This window comes from Silene latifolia, chromosome Y (assembly GCF_048544455.1).
Source record: "Silene latifolia isolate original U9 population chromosome Y, ASM4854445v1, whole genome shotgun sequence".
Taxonomy (NCBI): domain Eukaryota; kingdom Viridiplantae; phylum Streptophyta; class Magnoliopsida; order Caryophyllales; family Caryophyllaceae; genus Silene; species Silene latifolia.
In genome coordinates, this window is record NC_133538.1 from 57,399,387 (window position 1) to 57,423,067 (window position 23,681).

Consider the following 23,681-nt stretch of genomic DNA (forward strand, 5'->3'; position numbering starts at 1 on the left):
GGATAAGTTGACGCTATATAATGATGGTGCAAGTACAAGCAAGCAAACCCAGAATGCTATTACTAAGAGAAGTCGATGCAAGAAAGCTGTTAAAACGAATTTAAAAGATGATGATGGCTTGGGGCAGTGTTATTTGAGGACACGTATGTCACCTAAAATGTTGTTGACATTTATCAACAGTAATTTGAGTGCAAAACAAGTAGCTGATGTAAAGGACATGGGCTTTGGTGGGGTTCTTAATCTCTGGACATATATGGTTCCAGGTGCTCTTGTGCATTGGTTAGTTACCAAATTCAACATATCGTCATGCTCCTATATGAAAGGGCAACTTCAAATAACGGATGAAGATGTTCATTTATCACTTGGTATTCCTATGGGTGCAAATGATGTCACGATAGCTTCCTCAACAGATAGGAGTGTTGACTTTGTTGAGTTAAAGAGTAGATAGTTAAGACAATTCAATACAAAAGATCCCACAAAGGTTGATGTTAAGGATATATTACAACTGATAATTAGCCAAAGAGACGGCGGGGAAGAGTTTAAAAGAAACTTTATTGTATTCATTGTCTCAAAGATTTTTATGGGCGTAAAAGGGACTTGTGCCACTTACGAGTGTTGAAGTGTTTAGAAGATATTTCAGTTTGTTGCATCATTTAATCGGTGCAAATTTACCGCACAACAGTTTATTGAAGTCATTAAAGATTGGAGAATGTCCGAAATGATAATTTTGTTGGGCCTATCATGGTGTTCGTTTTCATCTATCTTGATAGAGTATCCTTCAGTTATTTTTCAGTCCCTCGGGTATTCCCAACAATAGCATCATGGACGAAAGAAAGGATAAAATCTAGGCTTAAGGATGAGATGAAGGATGGGTTTGGTACTGGAGGTGTTCTATGTCGCATTGTCAAGGCTACGGTTCAGCATGTAACTTTTACTATCCCAATACAATTGGATATGCCCGAGGCTTTTATTCGAGAACTTGAGGCTACTGAGCACCCAAAGCCTACTGAGGTTACTGAGGACCCAAAGCCTACTGAGGACCCGAAGGCTACCGAGACAAGTGGAGGAGGACAATGAGCGGAGCAGATGTTTACTTTCAAGAAATTGGCAGAAGATGCAAACAATCTTGCTCTTGCCTATTCTAGCTTCTCAAAGTCTTTGGTAGAAGCTAGAATGAATTATCCTGACAGTAAGATTGTACAACAGATGGCTTAAATCGCGTCTACTTTAAGTGATTGCTCTTATTCATCACAACCTACAACAGAGGGATTGAATATTCCTGGGAATAAAGTTGATGAGTCTGTCAGAGTGGAAGAGAAGGAGCCAAAAAGTGAACAAGAGAGGAGCTGACAACGTGGGAGATAATGGAGCTGTTTGTAATGAAGGTGATAGTGAGGAGCAGGATCCACTTACTAAGTTTGGTAAACTCAAATTTGATAATGAGGATGAGTTGTTGGCAGCTCTTCTTAAATTAGAAATTGCTTTGGGAAAACGGCCAGCAAAGGAGAAAAGTAATGTTATCAACAAACCAACTTGTGTAACGGCTTCAGTTCCTGTTTCTGTCAACACCAAAGCTAAGCCAGCTTCTCATATTGTTTTGGACTCTGAGTCTCAAGAGTTTGAGCCACTGAATTTTGAGAAGAAACAAAAATCTTCTACATTTGTTCGACGATCTCCACGGTTTATACACCCCTCCCCTCCAAAGTTTACACCACCTTCCCTCCCATCGGATAATGATTTTACCCCACCTTCATTTAGATTACTAAGTTCAGAATCACAATCACAAGAAGATGAGTTAAAAAAGTTATAGAAAAGTAATGTTATCAACAAACCAACTTGTGTAACGGCTTCAGTTCCTGTTTCTGTCAACACCAAAGCTAAGCCAGCTTCTCATATTGTTTTGGACTTTGAGTCTCAAGAGTTTGAGCCACTGAATTTTGAGAAGAAACAAAAATCTTCTACATTTGTTCGACGATCTCCACGGTTTATACACCCCTCCCCTCCAAAGTTTACACCACCTTCCCTCCCATCGGATAATGATTTTACCCCACCTTCATTTAGATTACTAAGTTCAGAATCACAATCACAAGAAGATGAGTTAAAAAAGTTATGTGATATTGCTCTAAATATTGGAGATGGGGTTGAAGTTGTGGAACCACTTGTTGTTGAACCGATTTCCTCATTGCCACCAAAAGAACCAGTGCACATTACAAGAGCAATGCTTAAGAGAAAGAGAGTTGAATCACAATTTTTCAAATCTCCTTTCCTTCAGAGAAGTATTATAGTTGCTGGGAATTTGAATAAAGTTGAAAAAGATGTATTGGAATATGTATTTTCAGAGACATCTGATGAAAGGTATGATTTTTCTAACATTGTCTATGAATTTGTGTTAGACACTTTTTTTGTTTATAAAGTATGATTGTCGTAACTAACTTTTTATCGATACATGTTTATTCAAAGGAGATCCTCTTCCAATGTGATAACCATAAACTTAGTCGGGCAGATTTGAAGACGGTAGTGACAGGTGACATAGTGCCTAAATCTATCATACATGCTTGGTGTTTCATTTTGAACGAAAGTGAAACACGTAGAGCGACCCATTCACACCGTATATGGTGTATCTCCCGCAAACCGATGAAGAAGTAAGTTTTGTATAATAATCTGATGATATTCTTGGGATTACTCATGTTTATCTCTTTTGCAGTCGTACTCCGCTACATTTTCTTATAATTTTTTTTCTAATCACCAGGATCCCCTTATTGCTACTCATACTACCGGCATTAATCACAATTTTGCGGGAGCAAATCTCGTAAGTAAATATTTGCGTTTTAAACCGCAAGTTTTTTATTCAATGTGCCAGTTTACTATTATTTTTAAACTGCAAGTTTTCTGACTTTTTAACATGAAATTGCAGATTTTTGTTCCAATAATCTCTGAGACACCATTTGTGTTTTGTTTTAACTTCATAGTAATGAAGTTGGAAATCCTGCATGTGATGAAGCCAAAATCTGTGAATTATACAACAATTATTGAGTCTACGGTATGACCTGTAAAGTCCTTTTCTGAATGTCATATTTATTTTGGTTTGCTAAACAATTTTGCCAAATGCGGGTACAATTTGTTATGAATTGCTTGGTTCGAAACAAGATTCCATCTATACAAGACATCAAGAATCTGGTGAGAGAGGAGTATATTCCGAAATCAAATATGGGTGATGGAGTTGATTCTGGGATTTATCTCATGCGTTTGTTGGAGAAGTACAGAGGCACTAGAAAGGGTTTCCCTTTGGGTCTAAATGATATGTAAGTTATGATTTCATATAGTATACATCTAGCTACCTAGATACAATTCAATCAATTTGCTAGTCTATAATGTTTAAGATATATTCCAATTTGTTTCTAGACACATGTAATGCTTAACATATATTCCAATTTGTTTTGTAGCACAACCAAGTTAAGCTTTTTGCTGCAAGAGTTTGCTCTCAGATTTGTTGTTTCGAGGGTAATAAACTGAAGGATAAACTCTTATCAAAAGCTGGATCTTTGAGTTTTGATACGAGGTATCCCTCTATTCCTTTGAGTAAATATAATCATAAATTACTTTCTAATGAAGTTGTAATTTTCTTGATAAATTTAATTTTTTGTTTTGTCCCTTATTTTTTCTAGATTTGAAGCAGTTGACCAAGAGTTCCAAATGAGAAGGCAGTCACAACATCAATGTCAACGTCGACTCACAGACACGGAACTTCTTGCTGTTGTAATGAAAAGGGGTAAAGGCATCGAGTAAGTTGTGAAATCGATAACATATTTGCACAATTAAATTTTGTTGATGCACTTTTATGTTCTAATTATATTCATTTAGAGTTTAGATGAGACTCTTGTGAATACTGAGTGGATGGGAGTGTGTCGAAAAGGAATGCAAAGTTTGCAAAATCGGCACTGGATAATGGATTTGGTAAGTTTTCCTACACCTTTATTAGTATTATTATTATTATTTATACTAATCTTTTTGTGATATTTAGAACATGATCATTTATATTTAGGTGCTTGATATGTATGGTGTGATGTGCACATATGATAGAACCGATATTCTCTACTTGCCAACAACAAATCCGGTAGATAATTAAGATTCAGATTCGAAAATGCAGGTTTTCAGATTCAAAAATGCATTTTTATACATGTTGATTCAGATTTGAAAATGCAGTTTTTCAGATGTATTAGTCCTCAATATCTAAACAATTTTATAATTTTCAGTTTGTTAAACCCGCATTAAGGCCTCAGAAAGGGAATATTGTCTGGTGCCCTCATCTTAAGATGCACTACAAGCCTGAAAATGGAGCAACTATTGAAAAGGTAAATTTGTTGGGAATCTACCGGAAAAGTTGTTTTGGCGTTGGGTGGAATGTCATTGTATGACCTTTGCTGCTATGACATTGGTAGGTGTTTTTCACAATTGGCAAAAATGGTAATCATTGGTTAGCTTGTGTGTCGGACCTCAAGAAACAGGAAAACTATATCTTGGACTCATGCAAGCCAAAGTTAGAAAAGGCAGATGATATTGAGGAGTATAATTCTTATGTGGAGGATATTGTATGGCCCCTACTTTTTTTGTTATATTTTTGCATTTTTATTATCAGTTAGGATGAAATTGATTTATTACTATTTTTGATAAGTTGTTGTCATTCAAAGGTGTTCCATGTTGCAAGTCAGTTTGAGGGCCACAAGGGTTACAATCATCTTAAGGGCATCATCTTGTTTACTACAAGTTATCAATGTACCTCAGCAAGAAAACACGTAAGTTTTCTAAAAAATCCTTTATTTATTAGCCTGAAAATGGATGTAGTTTTTTTAGTCTAATAATCTTAACAAAGATGTGTGTAGTTATGATTGCGGACTATTTGTTATGAAGTTTCTGGAGGGTGCAATACACGATAGGAAATTATGGGAGGACCAAAACTATTTCAAAGTAAGCTTGCCAAATTAGCTAAATGTCAGTTTTTCATTTCTCTATTTATCGTATTTTACTGTTGTTATCAATGTTTTTTAATTTGCAGAATATGATTGCTTATCGTCGACAAATTATGTTGAAACTACTCAAGTGGGAGAAAAATACTGCAAAGGTAATTTTTGAATATGTGGAACTGATAGATACATATATGTAGGTGAGATAGAATACATTAGTAGGGGTACACAATCTTAAATTGCTGGATAGACTTCTTTCAGTGTGTAGATACACACCTCCTGCTGTGTGGATACACTTATCTGGTCCACGAGGTTGTGAGGTTACAGTTCTTGGGGCTGTGCAGATACATCCCAGCTGCTGCTTGGATACACACCTGCAGCTGTCTGCATACACACCTGCAGCTGTCTGCATACACACACCGGGAAATGTGCGATTACGCATTGTTGGTCATCTAGATACACATATCAGAATGTACGGTTACACATCTCTGGCTGCATACACACCTGATAGTAATTTCTGTAGTAGTTTATAGTTAGTTATCCATGTCACCAAATGTCTCTCCACTAGTTTTAGAGTTCATTTCCCTTCACCAAATGGTAGATTTTACCTTCTCATCCTTGAGACGTTTACATTTTTTCTGTGCCTTCATATATGTTGGGAGGAAAACAAACACAAATATTCGTGTTCGGCGGTTTTACACAAATTTATTGTAAGACGGAATCTTTAAATCACTTTTGTTTAGCTACTAATAGAGTTTGTGTTTAGATCCGTTTTACAACTATATTAGTGTAAAATCATCTTACACAAGACTAACTCCCACTTGCCATTGATTATAATGTCTACTTTCATCAAGTTGGTAATATTAATATAGATATAGAAAGTAGAAGTTTCTGAAACTCCAAATTTAGACACAACCTCGTGGTTATATTATGTGGATACACACCTGCAACTAGTGTGGATACACATCTCTCGGGTCGTTTGGATACACACCACGGTGTGTGAATACACAACCCCGGCTTCGCAGATACACATCCCTACTGTTTTGTAGGCACTTATGTGCTGGAGATGTTAATTTTATTTTACATATAAAATTATTTTAAACTAACTTAACGTTACTTTTTTCATGTTTTATGACCAGGTGAGTTCGTAGATGGGAGTGTGTTTTGAGGATGTGTTGTGCGTAGTGAAATGTATTTGAATTTAATAGTGTTGTGTTCAAACATTCCAGGAACATTTTTGACTCAATTATTTTTGTTCATCAAATGTATTTTTGTTTCAATCCTTTTTCAATGTATGGCTACTATTAATACTATTCAGTTATTAAATTCCTATTAAGACATCTTGCGGTTATTGCGTGGGTACACATTACTGGTTGTGTAAATACACATATATGACTTTCTGGGTACAGATACACCCCAGCTGCTGTGTGGATACACACCCATGGCTGTGTGGATACACACCGCATCTGTGTGATACGCATTGTCGGTGTCCGGATACACATCCCCTGGCTTTGTGGATACACATCCCGCTTTGTGGATACACATAATGTTTCCGTATAGGCCATTGGACAGTTACACTTCAAAATAAAAGGATGTGTGGATACACATACCCGGCTTTGTGGATACACTTCAAAATAAAAGGATGCTTTAACCGACCTGCCTTATTAGGTATGTCAATTCTGTTTTAGTTGTTTTCTTTTTCGATTAATTGCAGCGTTAATTATTTGGGTTTATGTTTATAAAGATATGGCGTGCATTAAGATTTGTTAGCTTGATACTCGATTATATAGCAGCACTTAGTTGAATCATTTATACTTCACTGGAAAAAACAAAAACGATGATCGTATACTATGATTTTTTATTGTTACTATTGTCCTCGGTTTGATTGCCTACTACTCCGTAATAGTTTTAAATTGTAAAATGTGGATTGTAGCCCATCTTTGAAGTTATAAAATATAACCAACATTATAAAAAGTACAAGACAAATTAATAATCCTAAAGTAATTGCGGATTTCAAAACGAATATCACTGAAAACATCATTATCACCTTCAACCCAATCCACCGGGTCATTTTCCCATACAAGCGGAATTGTCCCGAACTCAAAGGAAGGCCCCTGAGCATACAAATATGCGACCAGTCCCAAATCATCTCTATTAGCAACCCATAAATATGGTCCTGACGGAGGTTTAACGTTTTCAAACCACCACCTCGAAGCTTCATTATTAGAAAAAGCGCGCTCCAGTTTGCGAGCTTGAAAGAAGCATTTGCGCTCATCTCCCGCTCCAAACTCAATCATTGCATGTCCCTTGAACGACCCATTGTAAGAAATAGCCGGGTGGATAGCTTGAACTAAATTTAATCCAGCACCCCGAATAACTTCTACTAATCTGTCAAGATCATATGAGAGAGTTTCCTTTCCAAACCCATCTCGTGTGCTTGGCAAATTATATAGAATACACATCACAGGTTTGACGTACAATATTTCGGAATGGCCTCCGAAACTTTCTACTGAATCAAAGGATTCTACATCAGATTCATAGGATGCATCAGATGAATTATTAGAAGACATAATTAGTTTATAGTATAAGAATGGTTGAGAGGGAATTCAGTATAGATTAAGTTTGAAGTTTTTTGAAACAAAGAGAATGTAATACCCTTCTAAACACATGAAAACCTATTTATATAGAAATAATTAAGGCAGATGCATGCATAGAGTTGAACGAATGAATGTTTGGTGTGAAACCAAGAGAAATGTGTAAATGTGTGGTAAATAGAAACGTTGTAAATAGTCAACGTTTTTATACAATGCATAAACGTTGTAATTAAGGCAGATGCAATGCATAAAGTATGTTTAATTAACGCATCAACCAAAAAGAATCCAAAATGAATTGAAACCCATTCTTCGTTTAATTCCAATTTGGATTTGCAATTGCAATTATAGTGTCCCAAGTGCATACATTTTTCATCCAACAAGCCTCTACCCTTAACCTTTTCAATTGGACCTAAATTTAAGATCCCTCCGGCCTCTTTACAAGTTATCCCGGGGATTGTAATCCTAATTTTTGTCCCATTTTATGATAAACTCTTTGTTCCTACAATGAGAAAACTGACTAAAATCCCTTCCGGAATAAATACCCTTCAAAGGATCAGGATCCGGTTATCAATTATTACAATTGTTGTTGCTGCCTTGATCGAGACAAAGAGGGTCCATGTTGCAAGTAGGAATGGACTTATTGATGTTCCCAAGGGTGTTGTCCCTATGAGTGTAGGGTGGTTAGTCCCACAATTTATGATTATGGTGCCATAGGAATTGGGGGCTTTGATGAGTAGCGCTATCATATCACTTGTGCAAGAGATTACTTCAAAGAACGTCATTCGCTCATACCGATTAACACCACATGCAACATTCAAGATACGAGAAAAACTACACCAATTCACTATTCCCATTGTTTCATCAATTTTTTAAAATAAAGAACTTAATCTTCAATTTGTATTTATATTTTATTTTTAATTATGTGTGTCACACCTCGACTTTTGAGGGTACACAATAAAAGTTTGTATAATAATAGAGAAGCAAAGTGTTTGAACAAGAACGTGAGACATTAGACAACCAAATAACACTTCGCGACTTGGGCAATTCCTACTATCATGATGCGTTAATTAAACATACTTCTTAGAAGTCTTTACTTACTAGAAAGACCACTATTTAAAGTCAAATACAACATACTTCTTAGATGTCTTTACATATTAGAAAGTTTTTAGAATACTTAATACAACTTAAACTTTTTCTAGCTGAAATCAAACTGGACTCACTTTTGAGTGGCTCGACTTGGGCAATTCCTACTATCATGATGAGTCATTTCACCGCAAGCACGACATTTCCTCAAGGGCTTTGCATTTTCTTGTACTGCCTTTTCCTTGTTTGAAGTAATCCGTCTTCCTGATCCCTTATTCTTACACTTTTCTGGTGGTAGAACACTAGCTTCAGACGGTATTTTCGAGCCAATAAGCATCTCAATTTCAGCTTTCTTGTTTTTTGACTTCCCACGCTTAACTGAAATCATCAATTTCTCGTTGAAAGCGCGAAGAAGTTCAAGCAGCTCATCACCAAGTTCCTCATTATCTTCAACAAGCGAAACTGAAGTAAATACTTCCGACCACAATTCACTTATCTTACTTTGGTGGTTTTCTATTGACATACAATCAGCTAGGAGGGTTGTCCCAACAACATTAAAAATGGGACGACAAGTTGCATATTTGCCCCATCTGTCTAATAGATACTCCGTAGGGATATCATCAAACCCTCTATCTTTTAACACCCACAGAACATGCTTACAAAGTAACCCAATCCTTTCAAACATCTTACATGAACAAGAAAATTTATTACCACTTAAATCAACTGTGTATACCTTGTCTTTCTCGCGGTCCATTATTGAAATATGCTCATTGCTGTCTTCAGTTGTCCTCGGTGAAAGACCATAAGTAAAACACGCAGCTTGGAGTTCTTCATGAAATTGATAAAAAACAGTGGTGGTGTAAAATTCAGAGGTTTTTTTTTTTCTAGAAGGAGAGGTGTTGATAATTTTGGAGAAGAGTTCTTATCATCGGCAGTCACCTTAGCATATTTCCAACGCTGCGCATCCATAGTCGATTGGAAACGCATCCAAAACTCAACAAGAGTGAGATGCGGGTTTGTGAAATTTCCAAAGAAGCTATTTTCAGATTCTGACCTTGATGTTGTGCGCATAATCCCACCAAGATATATGTCTCTGAAGTAGGCAGGAATCCAACTTGAACGAATGTCAAACATTGACTTCAGCCACTCATGATCAGAAAGCTCATACGAAGAAAGGTTCGATTTCCATCTCAATTCGAATTCTTGTGTATCAATCTCTCGATCCCAAACAATAGAATTTATTTCCTTCAAAAAGTTTGTGTTTTGGCAAATTGTCGGCCCGACTTTGTCTGGCAACTTTTTCATTATATGCCACATGCATAATCGGTGTTGTGTTTTGTCACCAAACACATCTTTTACAGCTTAATTGATGCCTTTGCATTGGTCAGTTATAATTGTAGTAGGATAGCAATCACCCATAGCCTTCACAAAATTCTCAAATAACCAGGTAAATGATTCTCCATCTTCCTTTCTTAACAAACCACCCGCAAAAGTGACGCATCTTTTATGGTTGTCCACACCAGTGAATGGACAAAACACCATTTTATATTCATTGAAGTTATAAGTAGCATCAAAAGAGACGGCTTCCCCAAAAAGGGCATAGTTTTTAATTGAGATTGGATCTGCCCAAAAAACCTTACTTAGTCTTTTTTCATCATCCACGTCAAAGTTGAAATAAAATGATGGAGACATAGCCTTTTTCTGCATGAAAGTCTCCAATAACATCTCAGCATCATATTCCTTGATATATTTCTTAACATCCCTTGAAAAGTTTTTGAAATCTTCTAAAGAAGCCCCAACATTTCTGCACCTTTTACATATTCCTTAAACATTCTAAAGGAATCCACTGGACCATGATTTACCCTTGAATTATCCATGATCATTTTCTTGTGAAAGAGATTCAAATTCCTAGATGGTTTCATATGAACCATTGTAGCTGGGGTAACCATTGCGTGTGTGTGCACCTCAACAAAATCATAAATTTGGTATTCACCGGTGTCAATTCTCTTAAAACTAACCTTAGCTTCACATCCTGATCTCGTAACAGTCCTCTTTCTTTTAGTCCCCTTGTTCTTACTTTTGCCTTCTTTATTACACACACAGCGCTTGTGTGTAACAATCCCATTAACCAATTTTGTTGAATCTAACCTTGGAATAAACCCACAAACTTTTGCATATTTGTTGTAAAAATCTATTCCATCTTCCAAATTAGAAAATATCATACCGTTGATTGGTTTTAGATCTTCTGGACAGCTTGGGAATCCAAAAATTGTGTTTTCAGAACCAACTTGTGGGGTTTCTACAAGACAATTTAACCAAAAGGTTGTTATTTTTAAGGCAAGTACATTATATTAGTGAAATCAAACCTTGTAAATGAACAAACCACAATTTTTTTACCTGGTGCATTAGTCAATGGAATCACAGGAGGTATATCATTGTTCATTAGAGCATCAACATTAGAAGTAGCTATACTGTCTGCACAGGAAATGACACACAAGAGGGAAACGCATTATTTTCCAAAGACTAAAATCAAAAAAAATATAGTCCATAGGTACACATTACTATGATATTAGATACAATAGTTAATGTATTTAGATACATGCTCACGCTACATTTTGTGTACCTGTTGCATCTGTCAAGGGAAGTACAACCATTATATCTCGAGGCATGGACATTAGTAGCAGTATACTATCTCGCATTGTACACATCTCATTCAAATTAGATACAATAATTCATATGTCACTATACATCAACAATTTGTGCAGAGAAAAAGAAGTTGCGATTTTCAAACTGCTAAACATTCATCCAAAAATTTTTAAATGCTATACTAGCTTAATTTTTTGAAAGACTGCTCTACGGTGCACAAAACCATAATCAATACGAGTATTTATCACATACGGAGCACAGACTTTCTCACCCAAGCCACATTAGGTACACTGTTTTAACTAGCCAGATACACTGTTTTAGCTAGCCAAATACATTTTTTTTTCAAAATAGCTGGAATCATGTATCTAACAGCCAGAGATGTATCTTTGGCTAAGAATTTTATTCTGTCAGAGATATATCTTTGGCCCCCATTAAACCCCCAAAAAAACAAAAAACAATCGTAAAAATTATCCAGAGGTAAAAAAATTATACAGAGGTACACATCTTTGTGATCCTAGATACACTACTTCAGTTTTGTAGATACATGTATCTGACATCCCGCAATAAGTAAAAACAGTAATTTGTACCTATAACTTCTTCTGTTATTGAATCATCCTCTTTTTCGTTATCACCTACAACACCTTAAGCAATTTCAGAAATGGATCCCAAATTTAATTGGAAAAATAGTTCCAAAAAATGTATTTACAACAATAATTCATACCTGAATCAGTAGATGATGATGAAATTAAAACCATCCTAAAAATAGTATCAAAACACAAACTAAATTACCATCAAAATCTCAAAATACAATTTACTATTAAAATTGGTAAACCCTAATTTTAAGAATTTCAATTTGTTCGAACACTAATTTACGATTTAAATTTTGTAAACCCTAATCTGAGTAAAAGCTTACCTCTTAGATTCGCATGTTACAGGAACAATAATGGCGGAAAGTAGGATGATTTGCAGCAATGGAGATTCGCGTTTCTTCGAACAATTTTTTTTTTTGTTGTTGGGATGACTTTTTAGGTGAGTGTGAGTTTATTACAGCGCTTCAACTTTCCTTTTTAGACGGTTCGTACGATAAGCTAGTTCGTACCTGAACCCGCCCCTATATAGGGTCAGGATCCGGTGAGAACCACTAAGATAATGAGAACCGTGAGAACCATCATTAAATCTCTACCAAATCTCAATTTGAAAGTTTAGGTGAATCATTTAGCCTTAACTTAGTTTGTTCAAACACATTATTTGGTATAACTAAACAAAATTTATTGATTTTATTAACAAAATATAAACAAAATTTATTGATTTTATTAACAAAATACAAGAATAACACAGCGCTTCAACTTTCCTTTTTAGACGGTTCGTACGATAAGCTAGTTCGTGACACAAACCCGCCTATATATATATATATATATATATATATATATATATATATATATATATATATATATATATATATATATATATATATAGAATTGGGATCCTATGAGAACCATCAAGATAATGAGAACCGTGAGAACTCCATCTTACGGAATTTTTTTAAAAAAAAATAATGACATATTTGGATTCTATTGAATTTTATGGCTAGAAAACATATTTCTTGGTCCAAACATTATAAATTATTGACGCAAATCGAGGCGAAATACATTTTATTAATTTCCATACACCGACTACCCATTTTCCGTATCTAACAATTTTCATGCACCTAGAACTCGTTTTAATTGCATGTAGAGCCTGTTATTTTCATGCACCTAGTAATTAATTTCATGCATGTAAAAATTTTCATGCACCCAGTATTCGTTTTGGTGCATCTATAGTTGTTTTAGTATACCTAATTGTATTTTTGTACATTATGTTTATATTTTGTTAATAAAATCAATAAATTTTGTTTAGTTATACCAAATAATGTGTTTGAACAAACTAAGTTAAGGCTAAATGATTCACCTAAACTTTCAAATTGAGATTTGGTAGAGATTTAATGATGGTTCTCACGGTTCTCATTATCTTAGTGGTTCTCACCTGGATCCTCGACTTATATATATATATATATATATATATATATATATATATATATATATATATATATATATATATATATATATATATATAGAGAGAGAGAGAGAGAGAGAGAGATGAGTTCAAATGAGTTCACCTAAAATGGTGAGTCCACTAAGTCCTCATCTTAGCCATTGATCTTCTAAAATTGATGGTTGAGATTTTAAAATTTTAAGATGAAAACTTTAATATTTTATAAATAAAACTTTAATTTATGAGTGTAACTTTAATTTTTTAAAATTATAACTTTATTATTTAAGGTCATTTTATAAATAAAAATTTACATTTATGTTATAAAATTTTATTTTAAATATATAAAATTGATTTTTGATTGTAACTTTAGTGTTTTACGAGTGAAACTTTAATATTAAAAATTGAAACTTTAATTTTTTTTTTAGACAATTTCTAATATAAAAATTTGAATTTATTTAATTTCACTGATTTATAAATATAACTTTAATGTTTTAAGATTGAAATTTTAATGTTAAAAATTGAAACTTTAATTTTTTTTTAGCCAATTTATAATATTAAAATTTGAATTTATTTAATTTTACAGATTTACAAATATAACTTTAAAGTTTTACGAACGAAACTTTAATACTAAAAATTAAAACTTTAATTTTTTTAAACAATTTCTAATATAAAAATTTGAAGTTATTAAATTTTACTAATTTATAGATTCTATGTAAATATTATAATTTTATGAATGGAATTTTAATGTTTTACGATTGTAACTTTAGTCATAATTTTTGAAACTTTATTTTTTTTTACGATTATAACTTTATACTAATTTGAATTTATGTAATTTAAGTCCTTGGCAAGTATGTCAACGTAACTTTAGTCCATATAAACGTAACTTTAGTCCATATGCGTTGTAACTTTAATCCATGCCGCTGAAACTTTATATTAATAACCACCCACAACCACCACTACTTTCACCGACCACCATGACGCCATCCTGCAAGCGTCGCCACCATGCACCACCACTCGAAAAAAAAACATTCGGAAAAAAAAAACATAGATCTGAAAACGAAAAGAAAAAAAACAAAGAGAAAAGCGGCGGCCACGACATCATCACCACCCCATCTCCACAAAAGACCCACCACCAAAAACAATAACCACCATAGATCTGAAAACGAAAAGAAAAAAAAAGTAGAGAGACGGCAGCCACAACCCCGACTAACCCCCCACATCACCCACCGAAACAGCACGACAACCACCAATCAAATTTAAAAAAAAAAAAAAAAAAAAAAGAGAAAGGGGGAGGGATAGAGGCGGCGTGGCAGGCGAGAACACCATTATGCACCGCATCTCCAACCACCACCACCAACAACTTTTTCAAATCTAAAAAAAAAAAAAGATAGAGGCGGCGTGGCAGCGGCGAGTTGTGCCGAGGGAGGCACAAAAGGAGAGGAGGAAGGCGGCCTCGGGTGGTGGTCGGGGGAGGCAGGGGACAGGCGGGAAAGATAACAGGTGGTGGCGGCGTCGGGAGGAGGGGCGGTGATGGTGGTATAGGGAAGTGGGGCGGTGGTGGCGGCGTTGTGAGAGGAGGAAGAGGGATTTAGAGGTTTAGAGATTTAGGGAGAGAAGTAGAAGTGAGGGAGGCAAGTGAGTGAATGAATGAAATTATGGTTTGTTGGGTAGGTTTGTTGGGTTTTATATGGACTCACCATTTTCAGAATTAATCTTAGCCATTGATTTTGTTATAATCTAATGGCTAAGATTAGGACTCATGGACTCACCTAAGGAAGGTGGACTTACTTGATCCCATTCCTATATATATATATATATATATATATATATATATATATATATATAGGCAAGATCCGGTGAGTCCACCTTTATATTTGAGTCCATGAGTCCATAACACAATATCACGCACTATACAAAACAATATCACGAATTTTTTTTTCCGAAATTTTTTTTTTTCAAATTTTTTTTTTTGAAAATTTTTTTTTCAATTTTTTTTTCGAAATTTTTTTTTCAAATTTTTTTTTCGAATTTTTTTTTCAATTTTTTTTTCGAATTTTTTTTTTTCAAAATTTTTTTTTCGAAATTTTTTTTTCTGAAAAAGTTTTTTTTTTTTTTTTCAAGCTGTGATATTGTTTAGTATAACGTGTGATATTGTATTACAAAATAATATCACGATTTTTTTTTTCAATTTTTTTTTTTCGAAAAAGTTTTTTTTTTTTTTTTTTTTTTTTTTTAAAAAAAAAGATTTTAATGTATGCTGTGATATTGTTTAGTATAACGTGTGATATTGTATTACAAAACAATATCACGATTTTTTTCCGAATTTTTTTTTCAAAAACTTTTTTTTTTCAGTTGAGATATTGTTTAGTATAACGTGTGAAACTGTAAGCTGTGATATTGTGTAGTATAACGTGTGATATTGTATCATGGACTCACGGACTCAAAAAGATAGGGTGGACTCATGTGATCCTAATTCTATATATATATATATATATATATATATATATATATATATGGTTAGGATCCGGTGAGAACCACTAACATAATGAGAACCGTGAGAACCCTTACTAAATCATCATCAAATCTTGTTCTGAAAGTTTTGATCGATCATTTACCTTTTGTTAAGTTTATTCAAACACATTTTTAGTATGGGTAAACAATTTTTTTTTATTTTATTAACAAAATATAAACTTAGTGTACGAAAGTACAACTACGTATACTAAAATAGTTATATATGCATGAAAACGAATACTAGGTGCATGAAAATTGTTACATGCATGAAAATGATTACTAGGTGCATGAAAATATCAGGCTCTAGGTGCACGAAAACGAGTTCTAGGTGCATAAAAATTGTTAGATACATGAAAATGAGTAGTAGGTGCACGAAAATTAATAAAATGTTTCTCGTCTCGATTTCCGTCAATAATTTATGCTTTTTGTACGAAGATATATGTTATCTTCAAGCCATAAAATTCTATGCCGAATCCAAAAATGTCATTATTTTTTAGAAAAAATATCCGTAAGGTGGAATTCTCACGGTTCTCATTATGTTGGTGGTTCTCACTGGATCCCAAATATATATATATATATATATATATATATATATATATATATATATATATATATATATATATATATATATATATATATATATATATATATATATATATATATATATATATATATATATATATGTTCTCCATGTTATTATTTCTCGTTTCGACCTATTTTTAGATAGGTTAAAATGTCTGTGCACGGTTTAACTACAACTACCACTTTTCTATTTTCACCTCATGTTACATTTTATTAATATCTAATCTGATTTGTAATTAGATTATCCAACATATAATCTAATGGACCCAAAGTCCACTTATTAACCTTCTTATATAAACAAAACCCTAAGCAAGAAACTAGGCTGCTCATTCTTTTCTTGCGTGAAAGGTGTCGCACGCCTCTCTTCCTCTTTTCTCTATTTTGATCTTCGTTCTCTCTTTGACTCCATTATTGTGGATCTTTCCTTTTTCCTAACTAAAAAAGAAAATATATTTGTATGCACCTTTCGACCTATGTTTTGGGTTTCTTATTTTGATGGATAAAAAAAAGAATGGTTTTTCATGGTATTTTCATGGGTAAAGAGAAGAAGATCTTTTAATGGCGTTTTTATGAAGATGGAAATTATATTGTGGTCTTTAATTGCAAATAAGCTAAATAGGTGTTTCTCTTTTAATCGTGTTTATGCCAGTTGATACGATCAATGTGATTTAATGATTGTTTTGTCATGAATACTATGTTTTGTATGTTAATATATGATTTAATGTCTTAGTTGCATTTCGTATGCTATCAATGCGCTGTTATTGTGTCGTTGTGTGCAACTAGGGTTCACGAGTGATACCCTAGAGGCGGTTTGACTCACGACCAAGAGAAGGCCAAGGATTATGGCTGAAACTAGTATAACCTTGAAATATGAGTCAGGGCTATAGCGGAAGTTAGTGCAACCTTGAAATATGAGTTAAGTTTTTTTTTGGTGGAATGTAAAAATTATATTAATAATCAAAATGCCCATGCACCATACACACTATTTGCCTTCGGACGAGGCCCATTACAACATAACCAGACCACCTAGCTCAATTAGTGACCATTAAATGAAACCAATAGACTACAACCAACTACAAAGAATGCAATGCTTAACAGACCATGTTTTCTTTTGAAATCTCATGCGGTTAGCCTCTTGTAGCTAAGCCAAAAGCACTTTTGGCCTGAGCTTTGCTCTGTCATGCCTACACTTGTTTCTTGCCTGCCACACCAGGTATATTAACCTACATACAGTTGCATAAATGACCTGTTTTTTCATGAGGGATCTGCACCTTATCTTACTGCACCACTCTATTCGCTATCTTATATTGTATATAATTTGGTTTTACACTTTTCCTGTATATTTAAGCTATTACTGTGATTGCAGTTTGATAGTTCTATGATACTCCAAAGACTTTGTCTGTAACAAGTTCCAATTTTGCGAATTTGTGTTTTCATTGTTGTTGCAGCTGTTCAACGAGATCTTATCTCACTATCTGATGCTGATGATAGGATGAGTTAGTAAGGGGATATCATTTACATTATTGTAGTTTCTGATGTTCGCTCGTTATTTCGCTTAAATATTTTTAATGTTCAGTAAAAGTCGATGTTAATTTCTAGAGGTCCTTGGGTTTGTTTCATCTGATCATTTCAAAGAACTATTAAGCTGACTATGGTTTTATGTCAATGTCAATTAGACTATACTTGCAATTACGACCAGGGACCTGGCTTTTTGTTTCCTGAATTTGGATGAATGTACACTCTATTAGTCTATTGTCAGGCCTACAAATTAGAATGCTAGTTGGGTCTATTCGATACTTAATAGAATAGAACAATTGTTATTAGCTCATTAACGAGCAGCGCTTGACTTTCTAAGGTTTTGATTTTTCTTTTCTTTGTTACGGCGTGCGTAGTCATATTGTTTGTGTTGTTCATTTACATGATGCATTTGCAATATGCAGCATGTTACTTAGATCTAAGTCACTCGAGATATTGTCTAAATAAATAGATTGGTCCAAACCAAATAGAAACGCTCTATCAGTTTGCTAAATTCCAATTTGAACGTGGGAATTAATGTGGAGCAACTGATTTTATATACCAGTATCAGTTATCACCAATCTCCTCCAATAAAACCTATACTAGATAGAAGAAGCATCAAGGAGAAGCAGCAGCAACGATAGCGAAGTATGACCTAACTCCTCAAATGGCGCCGCATCTGGACCGTCATCTGATATTCCCACTCTTTGAATTCCTACAAGAGCGTCAACTCCATCCTGAAGACCAACTTCTTAAGGGAAAGATCCACCTTCTCAACTTCACTGACATGGTTGATTATGCCATGGATATCCACAAATCACTTTACCACACCGACCAAGTTCCTCAAGAGATGATTGATAGGAGAGTTGATGTTGTTGCCAGATTGAAGTCTTTAGAAGAAGCTGTTGCCCCTTTAATGGCTTTTCTTCAGAACGAGGATAAGGTTCAGGAGTTACGTGCTGATAAACAGTATAATCTCGAGATGCTCAATGACCGCTCTCAGGTCAGTATTGTTACTACTTCCCTATTTTAATCAAGGGTAAACAAATGATTGTGACGAAGATTTTTTTGGATTAATTGAATGTTAATTAGTAGTAGAATCATGTTTTCATTGTTGTCGCAGCTGTTCAATGAGAATTAGAATATATTTGAATTAGAGTATATTTGTTTCATTGTTGTCTCACTATTAATGTTGTTGTCGATGCTTCCGGCTATGGTTTTATGTCAATGTGAATTAGAAAATATTTGTTTCCTGAATTTGTATTAATGTACAGGCCTACAAATTAGAATGCTAGTTGGGTTTTGATGGGTTTCAAGTGGTACTTAATACGGAGTAGAATAGAACAATTGTTATTAGCTCATCAACCAGCAGCACTTGAATTGCTAGGTGCTCTTCTTTTCTCATCTATGCTTTTTATTTTCTTCTATTTATTTATTTGCTGATGATCGATCATCTCTATTCACGTGGCAGGCATTTGCGTCGCCTTTGAATCATGTCTCATTCCCAAGTTTAAGATTTTAAAAAGTGATGATAAAGAGGGGGTTTGTGTACTGTTTTAAAGAGGTGTATTTGTGACAATTTTATTGATATCTTTAACAAGTGCATTTTATGAGCAATATTATCAATAATTTGGCTCATCCATATTTATAAGGTAAATGATAACGAATGCCCCCGGGGCATTTGATAATGAGGATAAATGACATCATTAATAATTATTATTCCCTGCAAACATGGAAGTTAAAATATTTGTGTACCTATAAAGTAGGAAGCTATAATAAATAAATAAATTCTTAGAGTTGGAATATTGCTTAACTACTTCTTCTCCTATAAACTAGGAAACGTATCTAATTTTATATTTGATAATCAACATGAGACTTCTTCAAGAGAGGTACTGCTATTCTAATTCTAAAGCTTTGTTGACAAATGACAACGAAAACCAAAAACCCAAATATAGAATCACAAAAATAATTTCAAAGATGATGATTGATTTGAATCAACTACCTATTACTGAAGCTATTTTTATGACGGAAACAAGTATTTATAACCCTTCTCAAAGTCAGCCCATAGAAGTCGACAAATTAGAGCCATTTGTGGGTCAGACATTTTTAAGTGAAGAAGAAGCATTTGTTTATTATCAGAATTATGCACGTCTTCACGGTTTCAGTATTCGTAAAGATCGCACACAAAATAAAGATGGGAAAGTTGTGAGGCTTGACTTTTATTGTCATCGTGGTGGGAGTCAACCATTAAAGGAGATTAATCTGAACAAAGAGCAAATTAATCGATTGTCCTCGAAATGTAAGTGCAATGCTCATATGCGTATTAAATGGCGACGTTCAAATGAAATTTTTCCGGAAGAATGGCATGTTACAACTTTTGTAGCAGATCATAACCATAGCCTTTTATTAGCATCACATACACGTTTCCTTCCCGCTAATCGAGTTATAAGTGCCGAAGATGAGAAACGTATTCTTCTCTTAAAAGATGCTGGCCCCGTAGTTCGACAAATTATCCGTGTACTTGAACTTGAGAAAAATGTAAAACATGGGGATCTTCCTTTTCTTGAAAGAGACGTTCGTAATTTGTTTAGCCGAATCAAGAAGAGTGTTTGCGGAAATGATGTTATGAACTTGTTGGATTTTTTCAAGTGCAGCAAAAAACAAGATCCAAAGTTTCAGTATGTTTATACAGTTGAACAAGAAAAGAAATTTGAACATTTATTTTGGTCTCCAGCTCAGTGTTTTGATTGGTATGATAAATTCGGAGACGTCGTTGTTTTTGATACGACGTACAAGGTTAATATATATGGCATACCTTGTGCAATATTTGTTGGTGTTAATAGCCATGGAAAGACGGTTTTGTTTGGGTTTGCTCTTCTCCGAAATGAGACTACAGACACCTTTAAATGGTTAATGAAGGTATGATAACTATCACACCTTCACACTTTCTATTGATTACAACTCTACTAATAACTTGGTATCTATTGCATTTAACGGATTCAAGTACATAATTTTTCTTTTAGACATACTAGGAACTACTCAAAGACACAAGTATGCAATTCTTGGTGTCTAACAAGTCTAAAATCAGTACAAGTCTATTGTTTTTCTTTAGTATAAATATGATGATTTATTATAAGCATATATGTCAACTTGCTCATATTGCTCTATGAGCAATTTTCTTAAGATGTTAGCTCCATGCCTACATGCTTCTAACATACAGAGTACTTTGATTGACAAAGTATGTTAAAAAGTTTCAATGATTTTTTTCCAGACATTTAAGACCGTAATGAAAAAGTCGCCCAAGACAATAATAACATATCAAGATTCATGTATAACGGAAGCAATTGCTACAGAGTTGCCATTTACTAAACATTCTTTTTGCATATGACATATCACTTATAAGTTTAGTGGATGGTTTGCACCCGTTCTCTTCACCGAGTACCAAAAATGGTGTAAGGATTTTTACACCCTTTATAAATTAGCTCTTATAACTGCCAAATACAATTTGCAAGACAACAAGCACATTAAAGGGTTGTACGAGATCAAGCACTCTTGGGCTCCCGCTTATCTTCGAGGTTACTATTTTGGAGGAATGACAACAACAGGTAGATCTGAATATATCAACGGTTTTATCAAGCGATTTATTTCATCTAATTACACATTGTGTGATTTAGCGAAGCAGGTCAGTATCTAAAACTCATTTAGTTATTTTAGACCGTCGTGTTTTATTTTTATTCTCTAAATTCAATTTCTTGTGTTATATAGTGGATCATATTATTTCTTATGCTTAATATCTAACATATTGAAGTTATTGTTCAAGAAATTATGCAAAAGCAGTTTCACGATAACATGTTAGCTGTTAGTAAGATGGAAATTTTCAGCGCTAAATCGCCACTAGAACAACAAGTTTCTCAAATTCTGACGCCATTTGCTTTTCAAAAGTTCAAGGAAGAATATCAAAGAGCTAGTCAATATGTGATAGCTAATAAAGATGGCCATGATTTTATTTTGAAATATTATGAACCTGGAAATAGTCGAAGCCGAAGAGTTTTTTGGGATGGAAAGATTGCGATGTATAGCTGTAAACAATTCGAGTTCCTTGGGATACTCTGTCGTCACATCTTACGGGTTTTTATTCAAACTGATTGCAATCATATTCCATCATCGTACTTGCCTATTCGATGGCAACTTCAAGTCCAAAGCATCAGCCACATGGTTGACGTATCAGAAAGTCAAAATTTGGATAATGACTTCGTGAATGAAAATGAAGGACTGAACACTTATGTCGAAATGTCTGAATAAGTTCTAAGGGATGATGATACTATTTTATGTCCTCCACAATCAATAACCAAAGGACGTCCCCGAAACAAGAGGCTGAAAGGTGGAAAAGAGTTAGCGAAGCAAGTAAGGCGTTGTTCTGTTTGTCGCAATTCTGGTCATTATGTAAATAATTGCCCTGCAAATAAAGAGAACGAGATTGTTTCTAATGGCACAAGGAGAAAGAAGAAGAAAGTTGCATCAAATGACACAAATGTGAACCCCGTATTTTCTATAAAGAATTAATTAGCTTGTTATTCTTAGTTTTTGTGATGATTGCTCATTTGAGAACATTATTAATTCTGTGTTTTTAACTTCATCTTATTTTAATTTACATGTTGATGTAAAAAAAAAAAAAAAAAAAAAAAAAAAAAAAAAAAAGAAGTATGAATTAATTACAGTAGCATGGCAATAATACACTGCATATGTTTAAGCTTGTAATCAAAGTCAACGTGAATTAATGAGTTTTCCTTTTTTTATAGGAAATGTTCAAGTAAAAAAAAATAACTAACTTGTTGGCTTTGCTAATTTGTAGGAATAATAATTATTAATGATGTCAATTATCCTCATTATCAAATGCCCCGGGGGCATTCGTTATCATTGTCGTATTTATAATGAAGCCTATTAGCTCAATTGGTAGAGCATCGTGTAATAACACGAATGGTGTGGGTTCAAATCCCACCTAGCTATTTTGCTTACAAGTCGTTTACATTATACTCATCTGTTTCGTATTAATAGTCGTTTTAAATAAAAAAAAATTATATATCGTTTTACTAATTTCCCGCATTAAGTGTACTTTATATTTATTTAAACATTACTAATTAGGAAAAAGAGTTTTTGTAGCGTTTAGAAGCAAGGTAACACATAGTAATACAAGAATAACACAAGAGTAACAAGAATAACAAAGGAGTAACACGAGTAAAAATGGAGCAACACAAGAGTAACAATGGAGTAACTATGAAGTTATTACTGTGTTACTGTAGTGTTGTTACTGTAATGTTATTGTGTTGTTACTGTACAGTTGAGAACTGAGTTAGTCTGGTGTTATTGTAGTGTTACTCTAGTGTTATTGTGGTGTTACTGTAGTGTTAGTGTTACTATAGTGTTAATATGTTGTTATTGTAGTGTTATTACTGTAGGGTTGTGTTATTGTGGTGTTATTGTTGTGTTATTGTAGTGTAGTGTTATTGTTGTGTTATTGTAGTGTTATTACTCTGTTATTGTAGAGTTATTGTTGTGTAGTGTTATTGTTGTGTTATTATAGTGTTATTGTTGTGTTATTGTAGTGTTATTATTGTGTTATTGTAGTGTTGTAGTGTTATTACTTTGTTATTGTAGTGTAGTGTTATTGTTGTGTTATTATAGTGTTATTGTTGTGTTATTGTAGTGTTATTACTCTGTCATTATAGAGTTATTGTAGTGTTATTACTTTGTTATTGTA

At 33.9% G+C, this 23,681-nt stretch overlaps 3 protein-coding genes and 1 pseudogene across 3 annotated transcripts; 1 reads left to right on the forward strand and 3 right to left on the reverse strand.

Annotated features, from left to right (window-relative positions):
• Positions 1-8,771: 8,771 nt before the first annotated feature.
• On the reverse strand, positions 8,772-9,392 carry LOC141628121 (uncharacterized). The gene has a single exon (XM_074441301.1). The coding sequence runs from the start codon at positions 9,390-9,392 to the stop codon at positions 8,772-8,774; it is 621 nt and encodes a 206-aa protein (XP_074297402.1).
• Positions 9,392-9,943, reverse strand: LOC141628122 (protein FAR1-RELATED SEQUENCE 5-like). The gene has a single exon (XM_074441302.1). The coding sequence runs from the start codon at positions 9,941-9,943 to the stop codon at positions 9,392-9,394; it is 552 nt and encodes a 183-aa protein (XP_074297403.1).
• A 57-nt stretch (positions 9,944-10,000) lies between these two features.
• LOC141628123 (protein FAR1-RELATED SEQUENCE 5-like) lies at positions 10,001-11,337 on the reverse strand. The gene is made up of 4 exons (XM_074441304.1): positions 11,262-11,337; positions 11,036-11,113; positions 10,456-10,937; positions 10,001-10,339 (listed from the first exon to the last, which is right to left on the reverse strand). The coding sequence occupies exons 1-4, from the start codon at positions 11,335-11,337 to the stop codon at positions 10,001-10,003; spliced, it is 975 nt and encodes a 324-aa protein (XP_074297405.1).
• A 7,253-nt stretch (positions 11,338-18,590) lies between these two features.
• Positions 18,591-22,486, forward strand: LOC141628124 (protein FAR1-RELATED SEQUENCE 11-like; annotated as a pseudogene).
• Positions 22,487-23,681: the final 1,195 nt, after the last annotated feature.

What these genes read in the sequence shown, in the direction of transcription:
- LOC141628121 (XM_074441301.1), bottom strand. Translation starts at nt 9,392, where the DNA reads ATGGACCGCGAGAAAGACAAGGTATACACAGTTGATTTAAGTGGTAAT.
- LOC141628122 (XM_074441302.1), bottom strand. Translation starts at nt 9,943, where the DNA reads ATGAAAAAGTTGCCAGACAAAGTCGGGCCGACAATTTGCCAAAACACA.
- LOC141628123 (XM_074441304.1), bottom strand. Translation starts at nt 11,337, where the DNA reads ATGCGAGATAGTATACTGCTACTAATGTCCATGCCTCGAGATATAATG. An exon ending in TCCATTGACTAATGCACCAG is followed by an intron (nt 10,938 to 11,035) that starts GTAAAAAAATTG and finishes ATTGTCTTGTAG; the next exon opens with AAACCCCACAAGTTGGTTCT. An exon ending in TTAGAATGTTTAAGGAATAT is followed by an intron (nt 10,340 to 10,455) that starts GTAAAAGGTGCA and finishes ACTTTCATGCAG; the next exon opens with AAAAAGGCTATGTCTCCATC.